The sequence below is a fragment of the Trachypithecus francoisi genome, unplaced genomic scaffold (genome assembly GCF_009764315.1).
Source record: "Trachypithecus francoisi isolate TF-2019V2 unplaced genomic scaffold, Tfra_2.0 Lachesis_group7, whole genome shotgun sequence".
In the NCBI taxonomy this organism is placed as follows: Eukaryota; Metazoa; Chordata; class Mammalia; order Primates; family Cercopithecidae; genus Trachypithecus; species Trachypithecus francoisi.
Genome location: NW_022681472.1, coordinates 28,833,256 through 28,848,429, shown reverse-complemented (window position 1 = coordinate 28,848,429; position 15,174 = coordinate 28,833,256). Strand labels below are relative to the sequence as shown.

The following is a 15,174-nucleotide window of genomic DNA, read 5'->3' as shown; positions in this document are numbered from 1 at the left end:
ATTTCTTTGCTAGTGTTAAAGTGCATGATAGTGCATTCATTTTCCATGGTCTTGTACCAGGTGTTTCACAGTAGATTATGCTGACTTGAACCTACCCCAAATCTATCACTAAGTCTTGACTGGTGACCAGGAGAAGGTTCCTAGGAGAGCTACTGGTGATAGAACAACACTGGAAGATGAAGTGTCACAGCAGACTGGAAGGCTGTACAGAATTATGTCAGGCTGAGGAAAGGCTTCCAAAGGGTACAGAAATGGTACATGGTTAAGAGGGAAGGAAAGAATTGCTATGGGGGTCCTCTTTTTGAGGACTGATCATTGGTAAATATGAATGGCTGTTACACATTCAATGTGAGCTTGATTCAAATAGGCATACCAACACCAGCCTTCTCAAGTCACTAGCCTCACACCAATGAGCAGAGTTCTAACACAAAATAGTAAAAATCAGAACACATGTGGGACAGGGAGAATGGAAAGTTATGTAGGAAAGCAAAAGAAATTGTAAGTGATAACAAGGGTAAGACAGCCCTGTTTTGCAATAATGGTCTCACACAGCTTTAGTCCAACACAGTGCTCACCTTTTTCTTTCTTTTTTTGAGATGGAATATTGTTCTGTCACCCAGGCTGGAATGCAGTGGCACCATGTCTGCTCACTGCAACCTTGGCCTCCCGGGTTCAAACAATTCTCCTGCCTCAGCCTCCTGAGTAGCTGGGATAACAGGCTAGCACCACCATGCCCATCTAATTTTTTTGTATTTTTAGTAGAGACAGGGTTTCTCCATGTTGACCAGGCTGGTCTCGAACTCCTGACATCAAGTGATCCGCCTGTCTTGGCCTCCTAAAGTGCTGGGATTACAGGTGTGAGCCACCGTGCCCATCCTATAATGCTTACCTTTTAAAACTTCAGAACATAGATCCATGTGAGTATTCTCTGAATAGGTTATCTTCTAAATATTTAAGCCTATTATTATCAAATATTTATTGAGTGCCTTAAGAATAGAGTTGTGTTTCAGGCAGAGGAAGATGAAAGATGTATATAACAAACTGCCTTCAGACAGCTTGCCATCTACTTTGGGAGAATAACCAATGCTGTGAGAGATTAATGGAAAGAAACGAAAAACCTCAGATGAGTCATTTAACCCCTGCTTCACTGGAAAACAAAGGGTTGAACAAGAAGGTCTCTGGATTCTTGCAACTGTAATATCCGAAAAGGCCAGAAGTGCTGCAGTGGGGAGGAAAGGTTATATTGAGACTTGAGCGACACCTTAAGACACGTGGAATGGAGGAAGAGGGTGTTTCAGGTAGGGGGAATAGTATGCAGACTGGTTTGGGAGTGCCCACAGCTCTTCAGTGAAAGTCCACATGGTTTTCTATTTCACTCACTTCTGCTCGAGTCAGGATCAAAATGCTATTTGTTATTTATGAAAACAGATATTAACTGTTACTTAAACGTCTGGCTCAGGATGGTCTGTTCAAATGACTGAACAGTTCTTTTCTCAGCTGATGGACTTTTAAAAATGTATGGGGTAACTCCCGCACCCAGATACAGTAAAAAGACACACTCATTATTTTTTCTGGAAGGAAAACAGCACATGCCAATGTCAACACGTTTGAAAAGTTGCCACCAATGCTTCGCTTAAGAGGACTACTGGAAGGGAAGCTGAATTCAGGTGGCTCTTGTGACGCTCTTTAACCCCTGTTAAAAAATTCACTGTAAAAATTATACTGAGTTTTCCTTTAAATTCATTGCTGAATCAGAACTTCTCAAAAGATTTGTAAATTTTAGCAAGTCAGAAATTCCAACTCTAAAATGAATTTTCTGACTCAATATTGAAAATAAATTCTTAAGTTTAGATGCTTAGGGGAAAAACAGCTGGAGAATTCAGGAGCCTCCCATACTTTAATACAAAATGATGTCATTACCATCAAGGCTTCCAAGAACTCCCTAAATTGTGTGGTTAAGCAACATCTCAAAGCACAGTGATGACTCTAGGAAGGTGCTATGCTCCTTCTTGGTATACAGATTCAGGTCCAGAATAATTTTCCTATTTAGAGATTTGATTTGACTTCCTCCTTATGTTAAAAAGTAGCCTAATATTAGAAAGACGGTATATCAAGTTATGTGCATTTTCAAAGCTAAAGCTATGAAATTTTCCGTGCTTTACACACACTAAATCAGTACTCATTTTATTGGATGCCTTCCTGGAGCTGGTTCCTTGTTTTAAATATTTAACTGCAGATTGCATGAGGCTTCTTAAAAACATGATTACATTTGAAATTTTACAATTAAGCAAAATAATCATGCAGAGAAAGTAGCCAGGATGACTAAACTTTAGAATACCTTGTGTAGGTAAAAGTTTACAGTTATGTAATCTTGCATCATCTTAGTCAAAGATGAGTGAAGAAAACAATCCCAGTCAGTGTCTTAGGTTCATAATGAACCTACTGATAGTGCTGTAACTGTTTAGGGCTGGCTTAAATCAACTGCAGTTTTTATGGCAGCTTCATCTTTATCATTCTTCAAATATGAAAATGACACTCCATCTCCCACTTATGTATGTCTTTTATTTCAAATGGTAGTTGTTTTACTCAGGAGTAGTCATAAACACACAAGATTCTTGATAAATTCTATGTCAAGTTTATTTGGTTGGTCTGCCTTTTATTCATCTAACCCGTCCCTTTGACACCTGCTGCCTGTTCCTGGGGACCCAGCCACAGCCAGGACTTTAATTCAGTTCCCCACCCCCACTGAACACAACACACACCTACAGGCAAGCTGAAGTTCCCCCAGCTGTATTTGGTGATCTCCTTACTTGTTCAAAACATACATAAGCTCAGGTCATTTATATATTCATTTCTAGAAGTTTGTAAATGAATTAAATAAAGTTCATGTTGGCCGGGTGCAGTGGCTTACACCTGTAATCCCAGCACTTTGGAAGGCTGAGGTGGGTGGATCACCTGAGTTCAGGAGTTCGCCACCAGCCTGATCAATGTGGTGAAACCCCACTTCTACTAAAAATACAAAATTAGCCTGGCGTGGTGGCACATGCCTGCAATCCCAGCTCCTCGGGAGACTGAGACAGGAGAACTGCTTGAACCCGGGAGGTGGAGGTTACAGTGAGTTGAGATCATGCCATTGCACTCCAGCCTGGGCAACAAGAGCAAAATTCCATCTCAAAATAAATAAATAGGCCGGGTGCAGTGGCTCACGCCTGTAATCCCAGCACTTTGGGAGGCTGAGGTGGGTGGATTGCCTGAGCTCAGGAGTTCGCGACCAGCCTGGGCAACACCATGAAACCCCATCTCTACTAAAATACAAAAAATTAGCCAGGTGTGGCGGCATGTGCCTGTAGTCCCAGCTACTTGAGAGGCTGAGGCAGGAGAATTGCTTGAACTTGGGAGGCAGAGGTTGCAGTGAGCCAAGATCGCGTCACTGCACTCCAACCTGGGCAACAGAGTGAGACTCCATCTCAATAAATAAATAAATAAAGTTCATGTTTAAAAATAAAACATCAAAATAAGCTTCTCCAAGAGCAGAGAAAAGGTTTGATGTTTGAGGTGCAACATTTGAATAAGTACTTCTAAAGCCAGACTAAGTTTTTAAGCAGTTGCTAAAAAATTAATGAGGTTTAATGTGACCTATTTAGGAGAAACAGTTCTTTGTTGTGTTCTATTAGAAGGCTAATCCGTCTATGGAAAAAAAAAAGTAGAATCCTATTTCTTTACTCCTTCTTTATTGAATCTTATTTGTCTACAAAAGTAAAGAGAAAATACCGTGAGGAAAAAGAGCATAAAGTGGGTCAGCAGTGTGCAGTTATAGGGGAGAGAGTCACACCTACCTTTACTGAAGACAAGTTGAACTGAAAAACTGGGGTTACCTTTGCCCTTAGAGCAGCAGAGGGCCCTGCTCCCCTCCGTAGATCCTGACATTGTTTAATGATGAGAAGTGGACATTGTTTAAATCCCCAGCTTACCAGGTTTCACCACCTCACTTCCCTCTCTAGGGTCCTATCAGGGTGATATTCGCGAGGCACTGTCTAACCCAAGAGAGTCCTGAGGCGTCCTCCAACAGGAAGATGCCCTGGACCCTGTGGATGGTCAGGGATGCGAAGTGACTGCCAGGGTGGCCTGGCCACTCCCAACAGAGCACAAATGTTGATTTCAGAATCTTTGGCACTTTCCAAAATGTGGCTGAGCAGTAATTTGGAAGCCTAAATCCTGACTTTAGGAATTCATAAGAACAACCAATGTTTTATAAACTCAACAGAAAGTAAAATAAACAAACCCAGGGTTTTACACTCCCTCTTGTTATTTTTATGGCAATCTTTCAAACTAGTTCAAAATGTTCAATCCTCTGCCCTCTCAAAAACACTGAGTTGGGGGGTGGCGGTGACGGGGGAGACAAAATGACTAATAGTAACCAGCATACACTGCAGTTTACCATAGGTAAGAGCTAAGGAGATCTCGTGGTGAAAGAGTACAGGTTGCTTTCAGGCTGGCACTGAAGTCTTTCTCCTTCCCAACCTTCTCATTGAGGAGGGCCCAGCAAAGAAAACAAGGATGTTTATATTTACCCAGAAGTGTGCATGGCAATTGACCATCATGGTTCTCTCAATGAGCTCATCAGGACATTCCAGAAGGTGATGCCCAGAGACCACACCAGCATTATTGACCAGGACTGAGACTTCGCCAACCTCCTTGCGGACTCTTTCAGCCGTCAGGTAGACATTCTCCCTCTTCCCCACATCACAGGTGTAGGTAAAAACCTGCAAGTTACAGTGGGGCAGAATTTCTTCCTCACCATTCCCAGCTGTCCTCAGAAGTCCAGATGAGGAGAAAACATGCAAAAGAGAAGGGAGTGCAGAAAGTGAGTCACATGGCGATCAGTAGGACAAAGATCACACAAAACGAAAATACTACAGTGAGCTTCAAATTTCTAACGCTGCAAGGCTTGCCAACGACTGAGCTTTACAGCTGCCTTCCTCCCATGAAGTCTTTGGGAATTACAGCAATTTACTGGATAACTTTGCTTAGGGGAAAGTCATGTAATTGTGACAAGCCCAATACAAGTAGACCACATGGGATCAGCTTGTTGGAGCTAAAGACACCTGCAAAGAACTGATCTCAGCCCAGAGCTCAGAGAACAACACACACACACTACACACTCCTCTTTTTTGGGGAAACAGTGGCCCAGGAGAAACAGCTCTTAGTCTTAGTATGAGAACCCTCAAAATGGAAACTCACTTCAAGACTCACAAACCAAAACTGCAATTAATAATCTAAATTCATCCAAATCCAAGAAATAAATCCACAATTTTTAATGAAGAAGTAGGGGTCACTGACTTGTTCTAACTGGGCTAGCTGACTCCTCTAAAAAGTACTCTCACAAATCAAGTTACAGGTAAATATGCAATTGTACCACATAAGAGCTTGACAATTTAAAAACCAAAATCGGTATCCTGGAAAATGAATATCCTTATCTTTCAGGTTTTGGCAGGGAGCACAAAAATCTGTATTTGCTACCCTCCATACCACCAATGAAAATGGTACCTTTTCACCCTTAAATTAAAAACGCAGGTATCAATAAGTTTGGTGATAAATTATCAATACAGGGGAGAAGTGCCCAAGTCAATTTTCTCCGTACAGGTAAATGTTTTCCCTAAAAATGAAAAATTTTGTTAAAAAGCAAGAGCCATTATCAAATTTCCTGGACCAATATTTATGGTTGGTTATGGACTTTGCTTTGGCTTAAAAAAAAAAAAAATCTCAGATTCAGGTTAGTTAATAAGTATTCAGAAATGCAGATTTCCTGGGGTGACCAAAAACATGCAAGAAATTTACAACGAAGCCTAAATTCTCCAAGAGCTTTCTCTTAGGAAGCAAGGCGTCTTTCAGTCACGCTCAGGGAATGTAACTAAAGCACTTATCGCTGGCGAAACAATGTAATTATGTTCCTCAGGCTAAACTTATAGTGAAATGGTCAATACTGCCCTCGTTTAAGGGGTTCAGACCACAGTAACACAGACACTTCTTCAGTCGAGTCAGAACTTCCCAAAGACGCTTCCGTTTCCCATCGCGCCGCTTCTAAGTCGGAGCGAGACATTTCTTTGGGATCCAAACCTGTGGTAACAAGTTCCCTCAGCCTTCCCTACCCCAAAGGGCTTAGGAACCCGCCCCTGCCTCCGTGGTCCCCAAAGAGACCGAACCTCCGCGAGGACTGGGCACCTTCTCCCTGGTAATACAAAGGTGATCGCGTTCCTGTATCAGGGAGCAAATTCCACTCGTCTCCCAAAAGACCGGTGGGGTGCTCCTTTCCTCCGCAGCGGGGCTGACCCGACAGCGGGGTTTTGGGGCCTGCCGTGGTAGGGCGCGGGGTGGAAAGAGGCTTGACCCAACAATGCTCCCGCGCGGGTCCGGGTTACCTTGCAGCGCGGCGGCGTCGGCCGCCTCCAGGTCGCGGTAGATGTGGCGCACCATGCCAGCCGTCTCCTCGTTGCTCTGCGTGTTGATGTCCCACAGCACCAGCAGCGCCCGGCGCCGAGCGAACTCCAGCGCGAAGAGGCGGCCCAGGCCGCTGCCGGCGCCGGTGATCAGGCACACCTGGCCCGCCACGCTCTTCTCCTTGGGCCGCACCAGCCAGCGCGCCGCGGCCAGCACGAACGCCCAGAGCACTTTGAAAGTGACCACGAAGAACTCCACCACGATGTTCATCGCGACGCCCGGGGCCCCGCACGAGCCCAGTGCCTGCGTCCGCGCCCACCCCGAGCCCGGCAGTCGGGCTCCCGGCCCCGGCGCACTTGTCACAGAGGCCGGGACGAGAAGGCTGCGCCCCGCGCCCGCCCACGAGGTGCCCGCCGGGTTGGAGTGCGCGGCGCCGCTCCCTGCCTGCGCGGGGCCACTCCCGCCCGGGCTCGGCGCTGTGGCCCCGGACTGTGCCCGCCGCGGCAGTCACCCGGCTCGGCGCCTCCCTGCCGGCAGCCGCCCGCCCGTCCCGCAGCGCCCGGCCGGCCGGCTCCGCTGCAGTGGCGGTGACAGCCGCGAGTTAGACGACTCGCGCTGCCCTCATGGCCAAGCCGCTGCCGCCCGAGCGTCCTCGGAGCCGGCGAGCCTGCTCTCTCTCACCCCGGGAGAGGGGTGCGCAGCGGAGGCGGCACGGGCCAGCGGGTCGCCGCGGGAGTTGTCAACTCGACCCAAGTTGCTAGAGGGTGGGAGAGTGGGGTGCGGGGCGGCGGAGCACCAGAAAGAGGAGACTCGCTCGGCGCAGGCGAGCGCTGCCCAACGCCTTGCAGCTGCCCCTGAGGGCTCGCGTCCTCCGGCCCTGCACTCCCCACGGCTGTCACTCGGGCACCGGGCTCCGCAGCGCAGCCCGCTTGCAAGTCGGAGCGCTCCGGGCCGGCTCTGAGCGGGCTCCACGCTCCGCGCTATATAACCCCGCGATCGGGAAGAGCCCGCACCAGCCTCGGCATCGGCCCTCCCCCCGCCCGGCCTCCCCGCCCCCGGGCGCACCCCGCCCCCGGCCCAGCCCCCCGCCCGCCAGCCGTCCGCAGAGCCGAGCGGGGTATCCCCTCTCACACGGCCGTGGCCGCAACCTCAGCCCTCCTCGCACCTCCCTTCGCAGCTCACGCCTCCTCCCGTGGGGTGTCCCGGCCTCCGCCTGCCGATGTCGGCAGTCAGCAGAGCCCCGGCCATCTTCCTCCGGCCGTCCAGTCCCCGCTGCTCCCTGGCTCGCCACTTTTCGTTAACCAGGGCACTCCGGACCGCCCCGCCTGCGATCAGGCGCTGCGGAAGACAGCCCTGTGGGCTGGAGAGACGACAAGGACCTCGCGGCGCGGCGAAAGGGGTGTAGTCTGCTACTACCGCGGCAGGGAGTTGGGAGGGCGGCCAAAAGTGACTTCGAATTGCAGCTAGCCGTTTGGAACGTGGCCCAAAAGGCTCTCATTTTCCTGGCTGGAACTGCCGCCGCGGTGCTTGCCTGTGGTCCGGGTCAGGCGTTGCCCTCCCGCCGTGCGGGCGAGGAGCGGTGCATGCTGGGATTTGTAGTTCGTCCCCATGAGGCTCGTCCTGGGAACATTAAGGGGAGGAACCCGAGCCTAATCTTGTCAGCGCAGCCTGGAGATTAGGACCCGGAGTTGCCGAGGTGTCAGCATCCTTTGCTCTTGAATTGATTAAAAAGTGTAATCAAATGCATATATTTTCTTCAGACAAGTTTTACCCGAAAGTTGGTTGAAAGAGGCTAAATCAGGGAGTTCTTAATTTTGCGTCTGCAAGGCGGCTTTTTAGTTCTGGATTCTTTTCCGGCTTATTCTAAGACACCTATGAGTCGTGGGGCTTCTCTTTCGAAGTCTTTAAGTGGACAGTGCGCATGAGCCAACTTCCTCTTTTTTCCGGTTGGAACCATGGAGGTTGCAGAGTAAGTTTCACGTCCTCTCGAGAATCCTTCTCCATCTCCAGAGCCAGATACTTTTTGAGTCACTTTTTCTCTCTCTGGCCGTAGCTTGCACCTTTGCCCACCTTCCTGCTTGTTTGTGACGCTTTGTGACACCAGTGGGGACCCGAGGCTAGGATGGGGATGCAGGCGGCTTTAGGACAGAGGTTTTGGAGAGCCCGGGAACGAGATGTCGAGTTGGAATGTGTGTGGAACCCGTTTGTTGGCTGACGGCCCAGTCCTCGGTAGAGGGTCTTTCGGGGTAGGCGCAGAACCTCTGAATTGGGTTCTGAATCAGCTGGTGCTTGGCTCAGGCCCCCCTGCCGCCAGGCCTTTGCTTTCAACATGTGGATCTTGATTGAACCAGGGTGGTGGTGGCTTGCCTTTTATGTTTATTTTTATTTTTGCGCTTGAAGTCCGGGGATCAGTGCCTTGCAGCAGTCTTTAAGCTAGTACATTTTGTTATTCGGCTGTTCGTGTGTTTTTTGTTTTAATTAGTCGTCGGAGGCCGGGCCTCTTGGTTGAAATAGGTAAAAGCGTATTGCTATTGTGTCATATTTGTGATTGGGTTTTAGGCAACGTGGTTGGTGTTAAAGGTTATTGACATGGAGCTAAAATGTGCATCCTACACTGTAGCACGCCGGAGCAAGTAAAGTTATACCAGTGACTAAAGTCAGTGACAGCATTTCTGTTAAACAGCATTGTTCAGTACGGGAGTAATACAGCACTGTGAGCCTTTTGAGCTGTTGATAACGTTTTTGTTTGTTAACGTTAGAGAGAAGAAGAAGAAGGTTCCTGCTGTGCCAGAAACCCTTAAGAAAAAGCGAAGGAATTTCGCAGAGCTGAAGGTCAAGCGCCTGAGAAAGAAGTTTGCCCAAAAGATGGTAAGTAAACTTTTTGAGGCACTAGCACATAAGGAGATGCCTTGTTGGGATTGAGAATGAGGTGAATGTTCTTGGCAAGATTTACTTCCTAACTGTGCCGAGTAATTGCTTAGCTTCCTAATGTTACAATCTGAAGGTGGTGGGGGATGTAATTGCATACTGTGGCAAGAAAAGATTTAAAGGAAACGTGTTTTTGTTTTCTTTTTAGTAACTAGCATTGCTAATTGTAATTGAGAGCTAAAAATCATGAATAACTGATGATTGGTTTTCAGCTTCGAAAGGCAAGGAGGAAGCTTATCTATGAAAAAGCGAAGCACTATCACAAGGAATATAGGCAGATGTACAGAACTGAAATTCGAATGGCGAGGATGGCAAGAAAAGCTGGCAACTTCTATGTACCTGCTGAACCCAAATTGGCGTTTGTCATCAGGATCAGAGGGTAAATTCAGTTTTACTGCATTCAGGTTTCAAAGGGAGAGTTAGCACCGGTTTAAAAAAAAAAAAAAAAAACACTTCACATTAATTCTGGGAGCCCTGATTCTGAAACACTGGAGTAACAATATTTTAGGGGAAGCTAAAACAAGGAGGGTGGTGATCACTCATGGTTTAGTTGCAAGCCATGTTCCCCAAGCTCCTATCCTTCTCTTAATCGAATACAGAAGTTCAGTGTGTAATGTGAGAGGATTCCTATCTGTTTAGGTAGGACTCGATATTCCAAACTAGAATGGTTAGTATTAATAAAAATTTCGATGAAAGGCAAATGCATTTCTGGTCCCTTTTCACCATAGTATCAATGGCGTGAGCCCAAAGGTCCGAAAGGTATTGCAGCTTCTTCGCCTCCGTCAAATCTTCAATGGAACCTTTGTGAAGCTCAACAAGGCTTCGATTAACATGCTGAGGATTGTAGAACCATATATTGCATGGGGGTAAGTCTCTTTTCTCCTTTGATTTCTGTTTGGCAAATTGGCTATGTGTCAACATGAATTTTAAATGTTTTAACAGTGGTCACCTTATTTATGTTTGCTTTTTCACTTCAGGTACCCCAATCTGAAGTCAGTAAATGAGCTAATCTACAAGCGTGGTTATGGCAAAATCAATAAGAAGCGAATTGCTTTGACAGATAACGCTTTGATTGCTCGATCTCTTGGTAGGTTCTGTTTGGGGGAAAGTTTGACCATGCGATAACTTCCTATCCTCTTGTGGCTGTACATTTCTCACTATTGTAAATTTTCATATATTCCCTGTGATTCTTGATTAAGCTTAAAGAAAACGTAAGGCATGGTTTCATTGACTTGAACCTTATCTTCGTAAAGCCATGCATTTACCTTGTTTATTCCTGGTGTGTTTTTATTTCACAGCCTACAGTTGCTCTTGTTGGGTGTCCTAAAGTCTAACAATTAATTCAAAACTTTTTGCAACTTTAATAATCTTAACCTTAAAATATGTAGGTAAATATGGCATCATCTGCATGGAGGATCTGATTCATGAGATCTATACTGTTGGAAAACGCTTCAAAGAGGCAAATAACTTCCTGTGGCCCTTCAAATTATCTTCTCCACGAGGTGGAATGAAGAAAAAGACCACCCATTTTGTAGAAGGTGGAGATGCTGGCAACAGGGAGGACCAGATCAACAGGCTTATTAGAAGAATGAACTAAGGTGAGAGACCTCATCCTGAGAAAGGTCGAGTTAATGCTAGAGTGCAAGTGCTGGTAATCTTGAATACTTTTCCCATTAAATATTGAGGGAGGTCTGAATTTTAATCAGTGCTTTTGTGGGGAGCGGGATCAACTATCTTAATGATTACATTTGGTTTGTTACTTAATGATTACAGTTGGTTAGCTTTTGAGGACCTTTCCGGAGGAAAGGAAAAGCCTGTTTGGGGGCGTTTTTAAAGATGGAAATTGGGTGATCTTAAAAATGTAAACTCAATAGTTACTTTTTAACTGTCTATGTTAATTGTTAGCTGGCTAAAGTGTTTTCTAATGGTTTTACTTTTTTCCTTTCAGGTGTCTACCATGATTATTTTTCGAGTCTCCTCAGCTTAATAAACAGTACCTGCTCTCAAAATGAAATACGTTGTTGTATTTGTGATTTTTTTTTGTTGTTAGCCTGCCTCTGTCTTCCCATAACTATTGTGGTAAGTCTGGTGTGTGATAAAATTAAGCCAAATCAACTGCCTGTTTTGTGCAAAATCAGGGTCGAGTCTGTGAAAAACATCTCTCTTAGGTTTTTAAAAGGCTTTTCTCTACAAAAGATTTTGTTTTTAACTGTGCTGAGTGATTCAAAATGGGTTTATTCTAAGCCTGTTTCACAAGCATTTGCACATAATTTGTAGGTACAGTAATCCAACTTTGGTTTACAGAAAAAATTGAATTCAGTTTCTAAAATTTATTTCTTGGGCCTTTGCTTGTTTATAAACTACCATATAAATGTGTTTTTCTTTTGCCTTCCATTTTTGTGTTCTTGTTTTGCATCTTTTGCCATACTTTGTGAATTACTAATAGTTGTTACACACTGGCCATTATGAAGGAAAACATGAAATTTATGCCCAGGGATACAGATTGTTTCAGAGCATCTGGTGAAATTAATGGGCAAAAACTTGAAAGGTTTTGGTATTTTATAAATAACTCCTTTATATTTCATGTATTGTCTCATCTAGATTAGTGAACAATGTAGAGTGTAACATGAAGTATATAGAATGAAAGTAAAAATTTTTGTGGTCCTCGTTTAGTTGTGTCAAAAGTCTGATGCACTGTGAAACAACTCCCTTAGTAATTATTTTGATACTACTGCACCACAGTTATTTATTGCTTTTTAATATTCAGAAGTTGCTAGACAAATAGAGTTTCTTTGAGTTCTTCATCAGTGGCCTCTGCAGGGTCGGAATTAAGACTAATGATGGGATGAAGTTGTACAGATGGCATATTGCTTACTTAATCTAGGTGCAGATGGGTGGGTGCATGAAATGTGGCAAGTTTTCATTGGGATAGGAATAAGCACTTCATGTACAGAGTGATACTTAGCAAAGCTTTTTTTTTATTTTAAATTAATGGTCTTTACTTTTTAAAGCAGTTTTCATTTCTTTTTTTTTTTTTTTTTTGGAGTCTCGCTCTGTCGCCCAAGCTGGAGTGCAGTGGCCGGATCTCAGCTCACTGCAAGCTCTGCCTCCCGGGTTCACGCCATTCTCCTGCCTCAGCCTCCCAAGTAGCTGGGACTACAGGCGCCCGCCACCTCGCCCGGCTAGTTTTTTGTACTTTTTAGTAGAGACGGGGTTTCACTGTGTTAGCCAGGATGGTCTCGATCTCCTGACCTTGTGATCCGCCCGCCTCGGCCTCCCAAAGTGCTGGGATTACAGGCTTGAGCCACCGTGCCCGGCCAGCAGTTTTCATTTCACAGTAAAACTGGAAAGTAGAGAAGGTTCCCATATGCCCAGTGTCGCCCAACCCGCATGTCCAGTTGTCGTGTGCCCAACCTCCCCCTGTTGACTCCTCACCACCACAGTGGTACATTTGTCAATTAACCTACGTTGATACATTATCACCCAAAGTAGTAAAACTGTTTCAGCTGGTCAGGGAGGGCTAAGATTGTGTAGGAATACCTAAAATGAAGTGGGCAAAGTATTGACTGTATAGCCTGTGTGGCCTGGGGCCAGAGAGGATGGGGAAATGTGGGAGGGGTTGCAGAGAACCAGGATTGCCACACAGAACTCTTGAGAGTAAAGTGGGATAACCAATCTGCTTTTATAAGGATTGTGAGGAACAGTAATAGGTATGAAAATGTTCATGAGCTGGTGGAACCTGTTCAAAAGCAGATTCACCTGATTGGGAAACTCACCTCTTATAAATGTCATTGCTTTCAAGGGATCCTCTGGAAGGCCTAACCAACCTTAGGGGTCTGGGCACCCAGTAGGTTCTACAAGATTTCACCTCATATATGTTTGTTGTTTATCCTTCTAAGGTCTGGCTTTCTCTAGTGGATCGTCCCCTAGCTATCTTATTTTTTGTAAAGTTTTCTTGGACTCAGTGGCCTTTAACCAGTGTTAACCTAGTAACTTCTTTGAAGGTTCATTTGTGGTTGGCTGGATTAGGAGTGTTGGCTTTGGAGCCAGACTGCTTGGGTTCATACTCAGTCTCCACTTATTTGTTAGCTTGAGCCAATAAATTATCTCTGTCTCGGTTTCCATATCAGCAAAATGGAGATAATTGTGCCTAATTTCATAGGATTTTAATGAAGATTTAATGTTACAGGTCATGTAAAATGCTTAGAGCAGTGCCTAGCTCGAAAGTGCTCAATGCTGCTGTGCAGTATAGCTTCAGCACTTAATGTGGGCATACAACAGTGAATTATGGAAAATAGCCTCTGCTTTCAGGTGTGGGTCTAGTGGGAAGACAGGCAACAGATACAGTGAAATGAATGCCTTGGGGATGTATAGGATGTGATAGAGCCTCTTGCGGGTGTCTGGTGTCTTTGGGCCCACCTCCATGGGACGATGACAGCTTTCCGCCCCCACTGTTTTTCCTTACAGGTTTGGTGTCAACGAGCTAACACATTCCTCTCATACGTGTGCCTCCCTTCTGTTAAGTAGTAAACTTGAAGGCCAGGCCTTTTAATTGCCCATTTGCTGACATGTAGTAGGCACTCACTGTTAAATGAATGTATTAGTTTTCTTTTGCTGCTGTAACAAATCACCATAAACTTAAATGACTTAGTTTGTTCTAACTTTTCTGGAGGTCAGAAATCTAAAAGAGGTTTCACAGCCAAATCAAGGGGTCGGCAGGCCTGTGTTCCTTCGGAAGGCTAGAGAAACTTTTCTTTGCCTTTTCCAGTTCTAGGAGCCCCTTGCATTTCTTGACTCGTGGCATCTCTGCTTACATCGTCTGATCTTCCTCCTGCGTCCCTCAATATAAAAACTGTTGTGATTACATTGGGCTACTTGAATAATTGAGGATAATCTCCCCTTCTCAAAATCCTTAAGCACATCTACAAAGTCCCTTTTGTTGCTACGTAAGGTAACATATTTACAGGTCCCTGTAATTAGGGCATGGAAACGGGGAGGCCCATTTGATATTTGATTTCTGGCTCCCCAGTTATATTCTATGTTCAAAAGTGACTTCAGCCTCCAGGTCTGGGTACTTGGCTTCCTCATTCTGGAAAAAGGTCTTTTCTGACACGTCTTCCTGTATCACCTTTTTTCATAGCATTAATTACTATCTGAAACTGTTGACTTGCTTTTCCCAGCTGTTCTCCAATGTAAGGTTTGAGTCTTAGCTTTCTCTTTTCTGGCACTTAGAACAATACCTGGTGCATTGTAGGTACTTCACTTTTTTAAGGGAATCTAACCTCATCAGGGAAATAGCCATTTAAAATCTTGAGACTTCAGTTACTGGCATATTGTAGTCCTTGAGTATTTGGTGATGGGGGATGGCAAAAGGAGGAATGGGGTAGAGTGTGGATTTATGGATATATATCTGTATATGTAATTTACTTTGGAGGACTCAGAAATTGCATTTTGTATGAATAATGATTTGTAATATTAGAAAACCATGTTAGGAGAGTACAGGAGATATTTCATGCTGTAAAGGTTGGAAAGTTTCACAGAAGAGGTAGAATTTGGTCACCTGAAGTGTCAGGTAGGGGTGTGATAGCAAAACTAAAGAGGAGACCGTTTAATAAACATTTGATCACTTGCTGAGTGCCAATGTATCACTTGATCCACATAATCCTAGGTTAGTGTTTCGCCATTTTGATTGCAACCCCGGAACTGAATTCGTAATTGGTTTTGGGATGAGCCCTAGACTTTTTTCTAATTAAGTACTCCATGTGATTTTTAATATGCAGCCTAGTTCTTGTTAGGTGGGTTAACTTT

General features: G+C 45.2%; 2 protein-coding genes across 5 annotated transcripts in view; one reads left to right on the top strand and one right to left on the bottom strand.

The window, feature by feature from the left end:
• RDH10 (retinol dehydrogenase 10) overlaps nucleotides 1–7,478 on the bottom strand; it is a 29,949-nt gene extending 22,471 nt beyond the window's left edge. Inside the window, exons 1-2 of the mRNA XM_033203584.1 lie at nucleotides 6,420–7,478; nucleotides 4,572–4,807 (exon numbers count right to left, since the gene is read on the bottom strand). Coding sequence (XP_033059475.1) covers nucleotides 4,572–4,807; nucleotides 6,420–6,708 — 525 coding nt within the window. The 5' untranslated portion in view covers nucleotides 6,709–7,478. The remainder of the gene's footprint in view (nucleotides 1–4,571; nucleotides 4,808–6,419) is intronic.
• Nucleotides 7,479–7,505: 27 nt separating this feature from the next.
• Nucleotides 7,506–11,380, top strand: RPL7 (ribosomal protein L7). Of its 4 annotated transcripts, none has more exons than XM_033203588.1 (7): nucleotides 7,506–8,134; nucleotides 9,198–9,306; nucleotides 9,579–9,745; nucleotides 10,095–10,232; nucleotides 10,344–10,453; nucleotides 10,755–10,964; nucleotides 11,315–11,380. In XM_033203588.1, exons 2-6 carry the CDS (start codon nucleotides 9,304–9,306, stop codon nucleotides 10,961–10,963), a joined length of 627 nt encoding a protein of 208 aa, XP_033059479.1. In that variant the 5' UTR covers nucleotides 7,506–8,134; nucleotides 9,198–9,303; the 3' UTR covers nucleotide 10,964; nucleotides 11,315–11,380. The 4 variants fall into 4 exon arrangements, with proteins under 4 accessions (XP_033059479.1, XP_033059477.1, XP_033059476.1 ...); XM_033203586.1 differs by having other exon boundaries at nucleotides 7,506–8,407; XM_033203585.1 differs by lacking the exon at nucleotides 7,506–8,134 and adding an exon at nucleotides 8,611–8,684.
• The last annotated feature ends 3,794 nt before the right edge of the window (nucleotides 11,381–15,174 follow it).

Bases quoted from the DNA above. Each gene is read 5' to 3' on its own strand.
- RPL7 (XM_033203585.1), top strand. From the start codon at position 8,626: ATGTGTGTGGAACCCGTTTGTTGGCTGACGGCCCAGTCCTCGGTAGAG. The intron at 9,746-10,094 runs GTAAATTCAGTT...TTTTCACCATAG, and splicing joins TTTGTCATCAGGATCAGAGG to TATCAATGGCGTGAGCCCAA. The intron at 10,454-10,754 runs GTAGGTTCTGTT...TAAAATATGTAG, and splicing joins TTTGATTGCTCGATCTCTTG to GTAAATATGGCATCATCTGC.